Below are 11,607 nucleotides of genomic sequence, written 5' to 3' on the forward strand. Positions count from 1 at the left end.
TATTTGAACTGTGGCTCAGCAAGCAAACGTTCAGTGAAAGAAGCATCAGGTACTCAACGAGATAGATTAAATAGGAAAAAAACCGAGTCTATACAGCTGCCTCAGTTTTTAAAACACAGTATCATAGAGTGGTTTGATTCTTAAAAGAAATCCAGTCCAATTCCCCTGCAATGAACAGGGACACCTACAGCTCCAGCAGGTGCTCAGGCCCCCATCCAGTCTGACCTTGGATGTCTCCAGGGACGGGACATCCACCACCTCTCTGGACAACCTGTTACAGTGCCTCACCGTCATTACTGTAATGAACTTCTCCCTAAATCTTTTTGTTTGAAACCATTTGTCCTTGTCCTGTCACCACAAACCCTGCTGAAGAGTTTGTCCCCTTCCTTCTTACAGCCTCCCTTTACATACTGAAGGGCCGCTCTCAGGTCTCCCCAGAGCCTTCTCTTGTGGGGGCTGAACAGCCCCAGCTCTCTCAGCCTGTCCTCGCAGGGGAGGGCTTCCATCCCTGGGATCCCTTCTGTGGCCTTTACACATGAGCTATTTTGAAGTATTACACATGAAGTATTTTTAATAAGCAAGTTTGCCTTTCCAAGCAAACGCACGCCATCTCAGCTCCTCCACTCTTCTGCTATGTATCTCAAACCCAAGCTCAGGCCTCTTGTGTGAGGCTGCTCTTTGTTTGGTGCCCAGGCCCGAGCTTAAATGGAGCTCCAGCTCAGGGGCACAACGTGCACTGAGTCCTAAGGGACTGCTGAGGCCATTACTGCCTTTTGGAGCCCTCGGGGCCCAGTCCCTCACTGCAGTCCTTTGCTCCCCTTGGCAGCGCACACCTCTTTCTTGAAGTGCCCCTCACTGGAAAGCCCTCATTGTCATTTGGGAACACAGCACTGTGTCCAGATGAGGACCACATGCAGTCACCGGCAATAGCAGACCATATTTTTGTTTGGTTTCCAGCTTGGCAGATGCCGGAAGACCTATTGAACCTGACGTCCAATGCTCACAGTCACAAACAATCCGAAGGAAGAACGAAAAGAAGAGCCACCTGCCACGCTCTGCGACAGCCAACACCCTCAGGTGCCCACCATGCAGCACGCCGGCACGGGCTGTCCGCGGCCGTCACCGACCTCCAGGAGGCGGCACCACGCACACGTTAAAAGGAAAGCAGGAGCACGTGCTCCTCGGCCAGCACTCCGCCCCTGCCGGCCCACCGATTCCCGGGCCGCCCCTCGGCAGCGCCGTCGCGTCGCGGCAGTGGAGGCGAGACGGGCGTCCGCCATGTCGCGCTCTCAGCGCTCCCGCAGCGCCTACTACTTCTTCGTGCGTGACCGGCTGCCCGTGCTACAGCAGCGCGGCCTGCCCGTAACCCGAGTGGTCGATGGCTTTCCCCACCTCACCCAGGAGTGGGCGGTGAGGGGAAGGGCCGTCCTTCAAGGGAGAGGGCTTGGGGTGAACGATGTTTCGCCTCGGAGAGGGGGGTAGGAGGGGGAGGCACCCCTGGCTAGGGGAGGGGGCTCAGGAGAAGAAATCAGCGGGATAAAAGTGCCTGTGGGCCATCGGAAGGTGCTGCGGGGGCATGTGTTCATCAGCTGTCCTGCGTTAAAGCCGGGTGGCTTTGCGAGGGAGGGAACTACCGAAAAACTATCGCTTGGTTGGGTGGTAATAGCTATCAGTGCGAAATATTGATAGCCTCCCTTTGGAAGCGTCCAAATGTTCTGTTGATTTGTGGGATTACTGAAGGAAGCGGTAAAAACTCGTTGACAATTCGCTTTGCTTCAAGCTGCTGGCGGAGGAGGAGAGGATGTTCTATGCAGACAAGGCTCAGAAGTGGAATGAAAAGAAATCCTTTCAGAAGGCGGAGAAGGAGGTAAAGGCTCAGAAAGGAGCCCCTGTTGGGAAGTGGTGTTTGCTTCAATGGGACTCACTCCTCCTTTTTAGTGGTGTAAACTGATAACAGCCCTTGTCAGGCAAAGACAATTATCTGGAATTCATTTATCTGGATGTGGATGTTATTTGCAGTTTAGGCCTAGATTGCATTGTGTCAGCCTCTCTGGTTTCTGGGCATCTGCCCAAATCTTTCTGCCACCCAAAAAGCTTCATGTTTGTGTGTGGATGTGCAGTGCTTTACTAATAGGCCTGAGAGAGCCCCTCTTGATTGCACAATAGCAGAACAATCTGATGACTTGGGGATTTCTCAGCTTTTCGTGAAGACCTTTCCTAATCAAAGGCAAATGAGCGGCTCAGTTGTTTGGTTTTTTTTTTTTTGGGGGGGGGGGGTGTCAAAATTATGGGAATTGCTGAAAATTTCAGTCTGAAAACTTTCTTCAGTGCAACAAGTAGTTAAACTTTAACAAAATAGTACTTTTTAATTCTTCTATTACATTCAGAAATTTAGCTGTAGTTCTTTCCAACTGGGCAGGTTGAGGTACTGAAGTGACAATCAAATGGTTGGTACTGTTGCCTTAATCTGCAAGTCTGCGGACACTCGTATATAAAGATTAGTTGCACCTAGCTACAGTGAGCAGTGGACATCCCGTGTTTCTGTGATTGGACGTGGTGAGCTTTATTGGAGGTTAATTAACTTGATTGATTTTGAATTTTTCATCTTTTCTAGATGTGTAATAATCCAGTGCCTGCTGGCGCGAGTTCAGAAATGTACAGAGTGACATCTCTTCTTGATGCCTCTGCTATATCGTGGATGAGTGATCAGGGTATGGTAATCTTATAGCAACTGGTGCTGCTAGATGAAAGCTTGGCTTGTGAAGATATTCTGGGTGGTACTCACACAAAGATTGTTTTCATTTTGTCAGTAGTTACTGTGTCAAATGTGTGCTTGTTCTTAGTATGATGTAGGCCTTCCTTGCTTGGAGGGAAGTCAGTTCAAATGCTCCTCTGCATCCCCTGAAATAATTCTGTCCTCTGTTTTTCTTTTAGCTTAATGGGAGCATAGCTACTAATACTTTTGTTTACAGTTTTCTCAAAGCTTTCTGCTCTGACATTTGTGATCTACAAGGCCTAATCCAAGTTCAGGATAATAGAATGTTTGTTTCGAGATCCAAGGGCAAGGAGCTCCAACTCTATATCATATAGGTGTTGCATTAAAATGGTTTCATGGCCTTCTCAGTGAAGTAAGAGTGGATGCTTGTGTGCTTGTGAACACTACACTACTTATGTAGCACATCCTGGCTAGTTTCCTTGTTGAATGAACCCTTGAAAACCAAACTTTCCTGTCTGTATGTTGTCTTCAAATGGATGTTTTGATTAGAAATAAGTAACAAACACATCTGGTAGTATTTTATTCTGGAAAATGATATATGGTAGTGCTTGGAATATAAGTTAAGTAGCCAGTTAATAGAAGCTGTATCTTTGCTGTTTGTTCAGGTCTCTGCTCAAGCCTGTTAACTAACTAATCTCTTGAACATGTTATGGTTATAGAGGGCCAGAAAAGAGTAGCTCTGTTTAAAAAAGTGTAATGCCTATTAGCTTTCACACTGCCAGAATCTGTTCTCAGCTATCACTACAATGTAAATTTGATCATGGTGACTTGAGCTGCCATAAACCAGTCTTTTGACTGAGTCTGAGATGTGTTTTATGATGCTGCTTCTTAATATTTCTGCATGGTTGTCTCTGTTAGGTTAGTTTGTTGTTTTTTTTTTCTTTAATGTGAAAAGATTTCCACTCGGGTGGTATCTCTTCTTTCCCACTGCAGCTTGTAGAGATTAAGATCCATGTAAGGTAGTGCCAGAACTCATTTTGGGACAGGTGGTGCTGAACACCATCAAATCTGGCCCTCTGCATCATTTTAGTAGAACAAGTAACGGTTTTGATGAGGGGCAGAGTTTGAGTATTATCTTAAACTTAAGGAAGAACTTACGTAGGATATATTATATTATGTAGGATTTGTGACTATTAGGCATTAATTAAAATGAAGTATTTTTTTATTGTTTGGTCTTACAAAATTAATAAAAGATACTTTATTTTGTAATGCTTTCCTTAGATATTCTTGCCTTCTTTGGGAGCTGGTGAGGACAAATGATCCTTTCAAGTTAGCAGAATTCTTCCCTTCTCCTTTTACATAAAGGTTACCAGTTCATTTAACTTATCTGATAAGTTGCTGAATGGAGCTTGTGGAAGTACTTAGCAATTACTGATTGCTTTTTTTCCTGAGGGGTAAACAGACCCATCGCAAAAAGGAGTAGTATTTGGTGTTGGATTCTAGGCCTCTTAACATTGTATATACTTATATAAGCAGATTATAGTACGTATTATGTAATATTTTTGTTTTTTCCTCTCAGCTGTGCTTGCAGACATCTTCTATTTCCTCAATGTTTACAGCCATGGCAAGCTGCCGTCCCACTGTGACCAGCGCTTCCTCCCTTGTGAAATTGGGTGTGTCAGGTACTCCCTGCAGGAAGGCATAATGGCTGAGTTCCATCACTTCATAGATTCAGGTGATTTCCAAGGAAGGGTAGCCTGGAGGTAGTTCATCTTGCTCTGGGTTGAGAGGGAAGTTCTCTAGTGTCCGTTACTGCTGCACTGATTAAATTTCTGGTATTAAGATACTTCTTTGACTACAAGTGATTAGACTTCTACTTTCAATAACGGAGCGTTGCTGTTTTCTGCTTGTTTTTTGACTGTGTACTTAAGTACTGGGACTGCATGAAGCTTTAAAGAGGGCAGGATAAATCCAGGGGGCACTTCTGGTGTTTGTGCTTTGTTTCATGCCAAGGAGTGTTTATTCCGGACTTAACACATGAATGCAGTGCAGTGTACTCTTCTTTAAATGAATGCAACTGAAAATATTTTTTTCAGAAATAGTTGTGGTGCTTGTACAGGGCCATAGGGGAAGGTGAAGCTGCTCCTTGCTCTAAATCAAAATGTACTGCCTAGTTCAGAGTTAAAGATCTGCCGCTGCGGTGATGGATGATGGTTGTTCTTTTTCTTCCATCCCTCATGTTTTTCTGCAGAAGTACCACCACGTGGTTATCGGTACCACTGCCAGGCTGCTAGTGAGTATCAGTGGAGAAGAAGAGTGGTATGCAGTGGTTTACAGATTTGGACTCTGCTTATCTGATCTGTATCCAGTTGTTTTGTAACTTTTCCCTGGAAGTTTCTCCTTCCTCTCACGTTTTGAAGAGGAAGGGATGACAGAACAGCCTGCTGGAGTCACCCTGCTTATTTCTCGTACTCTCAAATGGCAGAGCTCTTCACTGCTGTGTTTCCCTTGTTAAGCAGTGTTTATAGATTTGTCTATTTCTATTAGTACACTTCCTCCCCTTGTGTGTGCAGAGAACAAACTTGGCCCGCGTTATCCTATATCAGATATTTAAGTAATGGCCATTCAAGAGGGGTAAATGTGGATGTGTCTGCTCACAGCCCAGACTGCCAGTCTTTTGCAAGAAATAAGGTTTTGATAACTTTAATTACACATGCTGCCTGTAGGGAAGAAAAGGGGGGTGTGTGTGTGTGTATGTGTGTGTTTAAGTACATGTATACATAAATGAAAATTACAAAGGAGGGTGAAATAGTATTATTTTAAGAAACAGAATTTCTCATAAGTTTTTCCACTTCACCTTTTGTTAGGTGATGCCACTCATAAGATTCCTATATCTGGATTTCATCTCTCGCGTACTTGCTACCCAGTTGTCATACGTGAACTTCTTCAGTTTGCCCAGCCAGCCAGAGGTGTTTGCCCTCGTTTTTACTGCAAGGTATGATTGAGGTCAAAGTAAAACTCAAAACCAAAACCTAAATCCTCTTCCAGTGGGCAGTCAAGGAGAGAATTTGCTGTGAAGCATTTTCTGCATATTCTGTGCACAAATGAGTGATTGCATGGGGATGGGGGGGGAGTGGGAAGGGAAACACTCTTTCCCAAAGTTTCCTTGTTCCATTATAGGAAGAAATGACCTGATCTTGGAAGTTTGGCAATCAAAACCTGTTTTTGTTTTGTTTTTTAATCAACTCCAGATTTTTGTATGGATCAAAAATGATACGGAAACTAAATAAACAAACTTCCTTTTTTTGTGTTTTTGGTTTTTTTTTGGTTTTTTTTTTTTTTTTGCTTCCCCACCTACCTACCCATACAAACTCCTGTGCTGTTAGAAATTGAAGCTGGCCTTCTTATAAATCAGAGAGGCAGAGTTTTCTGCCTTCTTATTCACAACAAGCGTGTCTGGTTCTTAGTCTAGTGGTGAACACTTCAGAATGTTCTGACACTGTTTTGAGTTTTTAAGATTGTACTTAACTTGACTGTGCTGGATAATATGGATAATAGTCAGATAATCTCACTTCTCTAAGGTTTTTTTTTATGCTTTAATGACTTCACATGAGAATACCATACATCTTATGTTTGCTCATTTCACTGAGTTGCCAGTAAGTCAAACAAAACGTTGGGGTTCAGAGGAATTTAAATCTCATGATGACTATAAGTATAATTGTTTTATTCCCCTTGGGCCTAATGTTAGTAAATTCATAGCAGGAGTGGAGGATTTAGATGTTGGGCTCCACACATAAGGTGCATATGAATAACATACAGCAGTTAACGGTGATGGCTGTAGTATATGTTAACTGTTAACTTGTCTCCACGTATTAGTCTAGTTATTTCTCCTGAGATTTGCTTGGAAGGCTGTCTTGGTATTTGATTCCTCTTCAAGGTAATTTTTTGGAAGGTTGTGTGCAAGGGCTTCTGTTTTGGAAAGACCTTCTTTAGGTGCAGCCAGAGGTCTTGCAGATATTAGAATTGTATAATGCACTTAGGCAGTTCTTGAATGTGACTGAAACTTTCTTTTTTCTAGTCTGATGACAGGTTCCGAATCAGCTGGTGTCTTGAACGAATGGCCAGTGTGGCAGGTGGGAACCCAATCATTTTTGGCTTTTGTTTCTCCAAGAAAGGAGCCTTATCTGATGATGGAGCCCTATATTTGTCAGAATGAGTTGATAAAATCTCATACTGATAGCTAGAACTGCTGTGTGTGCTTCTCCCTCTTCTCTTCCTTCCCATGAATGCGTGGTCAGCCAGCTGACTGGCTTATGAGCATGTGAAGAGAACAACGTATGGTGTTTGTTGGTCAGCCAGTTAAAGGAGCAGTGGAAGCAGTGAAATAAGCGAGAAGGTGAGTGTAGGGTAATAGATGGATTAGATGGATCCATCTAATTAGATGGATCATTAGATGGAAAGGGTAACAGCTTCTGAGGAAAGATGGCCTGTAGGTAAGATACGGTGGAGAAAACTGAGAGGGTATAGGACCTGCCTTGCTGAGATGCCAAATCTAAATAATGACACTGATAGAATATTTGATGAGGTTTACATGAACTTGGAGATTTGTAGAAGAAGGTGGTCAGTGAACAGAGACTGGCTGAGAAGTGGGTGAATGTTCTGCTGACGTGGATTTCTTCTGAGTTATAGGTGTTGAGAGCCCTCTGGAGCTTCTTACTGTAGAAGATCTGGTAATAAAACTGTACCAGAAGAAATATCATAAGGAGCCATCCAAGACTTGGGTATCTAGAGAGCTAGATGTTGTCCTGTGGGATTTTTCCAGTAATACCAGGTATGTTGGGTTCTTTTTCTGTGGAAATGGCTGTTGTCCTGATGTGTCTTGGTGCCTTACATGTGGCTTGTGCAGAATCTTCAGCAAACCATCTCATCAAAAGGTTTCTTATCACAGCATAGCTTCAACAGGAAATGTGAAGTACTATCTTTCGGAAAAAAAAAAAAAAGATAAAGACCAGTGGCTCTGTAATGCTGGCCCTGTAGATTTAAAGGAAGATTAAAGAAGAAAATATACTGTGATATGTGACATCATACAAGTGAGAGGTTTCAGTCTCTTGAGAAGCTGTCTTTTACTATGTACCTCATCCTGCAGCTGTGACGATGAGCTTAGTGTGCTTTCTAGTGGCAGAAAACAAGCAGAAGAGTAACTTAAATCTCTTGGCTTCCTGAAGGAATGCTTTTTGTAATGCTAGAATGCAGATACTTGGTAGCGTTGTTTTTCTTCTTTTCCCTGTGCGTCTTGAACAGTAATGTTTTTACAACTTCCAGATCCTTATATGTTTATACAGCAGTTAGAGGTTTGTAGGAGAATATTTAGCACTGATGCAGTTAATTTAGAAGAATACTTCAGCTTTACCTGTGTTGTTGTTTTAAGGAAGAATTAGTAATTTGATCTTAATTTGTTGGTGTGTTTTTTTTTGTTTTGTTTTGTTTTTTACATCTACTAATACCTATGCCTGAAAGTCTGCTTAGACTACGGGCTTTGAGATCACTGAGTAATCACTGTTGCTGTTTACAGTAGTGGGAAACTTCTAATGATTTTTAAATGAATTTCGTAGGGGTTTTCCTTTCTCCTTTGTCCTCTCCACCTCAGTGGAATGTGAAAAGTCATCAGTTAAGCACAGTTCTCAACTCTACATAAATCACCCAGATCTGTTACTTGATGATCATCAGCTGTGTAATTTTAATTTGGTGGTCACTGAGATGAAAGATAACCTTTAATGTTTGCTCCTGTTGCTTCTGGTCAGACCAAGTGATTGTGTCGATTGAAGATGTAGATACTTACACAATAAACCTCAATTTAATTTTCTGAAGGTGTGAATGGCATGAAGAGAATGATATACTTTGCTGTGCTTTGGCATCCTGTAAGAAAATCGCGTGAGTATTTCTCAGAGGTTATCTACAGTATGATGACATTTCATTTTGTTGGGCACGCTTTTTGGTCCTGGCTGCTTTGAGCGCTGTGATTCTAAAGCTTGAGTTTTATTTCTTTCTTCCGCTTCCAGGACTTTATTCTATCTTTGGTTTTGTTTTTTGTGCTAATACTGTAAAGCAGTATGCTGTTTTAGCAATTCAGTACAGTGTATGTATGTGATAATATCCATCACTTGGTTTATAGTAATCACTACCTCCACTTACTGTTGGGAGCTGAAATAAATGTTCTTACGTTAGAATTCGCTGTTTTTCTTCAGAGGTTTACTGCATTTCAATTTGGTGGGAGATTCTCAGTATACTTTAATCCATCTCTAGGGGGGCTGAGACTAGATGATCATTGTGGTCCTTTTCAACCCAAGCCGTTCTATGATTGTGCTGTTTTACATATAATGTAGATAGACAAGCTTCTCTATTTTAGGCTGGGGGAAAGATAAGTAGCCTGGATGAGGAGCTACGAGAGATGGTTTAGTAGCTTGTGGCACTGATAGGAATGGGAGGGTGGTTGGACTGGATGATCTTGCAGGTCGTTTCCAACCTTGTGATTCTGTGGTAGTTGGGAAAGAAATGCAGTTCAAGATCTCAGTCAATAGTAGTAATGCTACTTGAGAGAAGTCATTATTAATAGTCTTTTATTTTCAAAAAAAAAAAAACCCAAAACAGTGTTCAGCAAACTTTCAGCAGTGCATTTCATGCTTCTAAGTGGTTACATTTGACAGCAGGGGGAAGTGACTGTGTTAATTTCACATGTAGTTGTAGAATATTCTGGTGAACTTGGAAAGATACAGGGTTGTTAGCTGCTGCGACAGTGTCCTTTTTCCCTCTGTTGTCATCTCTGCCTGTTGATCTGTGGTGGCTTTGTCAGTTGAAGATCTAAGAATGCTGTGCTTCCGTATGCAAGCGTGACAGCCTTCTTAACAAAACTTCTTTTGATTTCTTTATTTTCCTGGTCAAGTTATTGCATCAGTAAATCGTTAGCTGGTGTGTATGGAGTCTCGCTGACGGCTGCTCACCTGCCTCTTAAAGACAGTGTTTCCAGTGGAAATACGAACCTCAGGCGGGTAATACTGGATGCTGGACGTTTTCAGGTCAGTTTCTTTAAATTGTTTTCCTGTGTTATTTGTGGTTAACTCAAATACTGTAGACAGAACGCACTTGGTAATTTGAGGTTAGCCATCTTCCTTTTTGGATGCTGTCTTTTTTTTAAGGTATACTTAGCAGACTGAGAAAAGAAAAATAATCTCTGGCTGGGTTGTACCTTGTGATGGTTTTTGAATACGACTCACAGGTATCGTGAGTAGTTATGCACGTGTCACTTCGGAGAAGACTTCTCTTATTTTGAATGTTTATTTCTTCCTGCAGGAATTGAAGGCCAAGGGTTCTGGAAGTGACAGACACATCCTTTCTCCAAGTGGAGTTCAAGAGCTTGTCCCTTCTAGTTGTGAGTTTGAGACTTCCCATTTGTAAAGGGAAAAAGAGTATTTGAACATAATCCAATTGCAGTTTTTTCAAATTTTTGGGCTCTGAAGTTATTGTCTGTCAGTGGCATAAAGCCTATTCAGCTCTGCATGAGCTGGGTTTATAATGGTACATAGTGCAGATTTCTGAGTTTCTGAAGATGAAATAGCTGCACTTTTGTTACTAGACCAAAACCTATGGTCAGAAAGCCTATCCAAAATCAGATTTTCTCGTAAATATTGCTATCTGATTTATAAAACCTTGTATTTCTGTCATAGAAGTTCTTTCTGGCATGTTTGGATACCTTAAGGCAGGGCTATCTTTAAAATACCATCTTTCTTTCGGAGTTGTATGTGCAGATACAAGTGGTACCTGTAGTAAGCATTCTGTTACTCCTGGATCTTTAAAAAAAGTGCTTGTTTCAAGTCATCTTCTTGGAGCTAAAATCTTTCTAGTATAAAGTATGTGCATTCAATTCATTTGTGCAATATGTGACTAACCTTCAAAGGGGAGCAGAATTAAGTTTGCAAGACAGATAACTTAAGAATTCTGAGTTTGCAGCTTATGTTTTTGCTTAGACAGTACGCACTGAATTAAATGCTGAAACTGTTCCAAATATAAATCATGAGATCTTATATGGACTTGATGTTTGTGAAGGACAGAAGCCATGTCTCTCTCTCTTCCTGTTAGAAATATTGAATACATTCCACGCATATACAATTCATTTGTAAACTGTATTTAATTTAATAGGTGATTCTTCATGTGATGGGAAGAGTTTTCCTTATGGAACCAGTACCATTCGAGGAAGAGGAATTACTCGATGGCTGGAAAGTACACCTGATCTGAGCAAATCTTTCAGTAACTGAAAATCTTCATGTCCAGGACAGCCATACGTTTTTTTTTTTCTCTTTCTTGTTTCACTGAAATAACCAGCAGTTTCTCCAGACTGCAGTTTTTCATCTTACATGCAACTTTTGACTGTTCATGTTCTTGTTACAGTGATAAAACTGTCGTTTACTGGAGTTAAGGGAAGAAAATCTTCATTATCTACAGGAAGGTGTTTTAAGGTTGCATCCTCTCTAAAAAGAAGTGCCATAGTTCCATTTCTTAATGGATGGAGTGCAAATTTAAGAGTGTTTAGCTACATCATTGGGTTAGAAATTATGTAGTGGCCAGTGCAGCTTTACTTTATTTTTTTTCCTTAGTAACCTCCTTCACCGCGTCTCTGTGTGCAAGATAATGTTTCGGTGCGTAACCATCTCTCTCCAAATGCGATGGAGAGAGCAGTGGAGGTATGACAGGATGCACAGGGGAATGTAAAGTGTCACTGTCTCAAAGGATAGCTCCATGTTTTTTTCCCCCCATTGAGAACTCAAGTAGTTATTCAATGCAAAAAAGCAGATGTTCTATCAAAAAGCGTGGTGGCAGTGTTGTTGGTCTGTTAGTAT

The 11,607-nt window shown here is 41.7% G+C and overlaps 1 protein-coding gene across 1 annotated transcript; it reads left to right on the forward strand.

Moving 5' to 3' along the window:
* Positions 1-1,278: 1,278 nt before the first annotated feature.
* Positions 1,279-10,296, forward strand: MAEL (maelstrom spermatogenic transposon silencer; the record flags this gene model as incomplete). Its single annotated transcript, XM_079540989.1, is given in 12 exon segments — positions 1,279-1,410; positions 1,781-1,867; positions 2,615-2,711; positions 4,296-4,451; positions 4,968-5,009; positions 5,584-5,711; positions 6,795-6,849; positions 7,406-7,547; positions 8,585-8,647; positions 9,657-9,789; positions 10,064-10,154; positions 10,157-10,296. Coding segments are annotated over 12 exon segments (1,266 nt in total).
* Between the last annotated feature and the right edge of the window lie 1,311 nt (positions 10,297-11,607).

The sequence above is a fragment of the Tetrao urogallus genome (assembly GCF_951394365.1).
Source record: "Tetrao urogallus genome assembly, chromosome: 1".
Lineage (NCBI taxonomy): Eukaryota > Metazoa > Chordata > Aves > Galliformes > Phasianidae > Tetrao > Tetrao urogallus.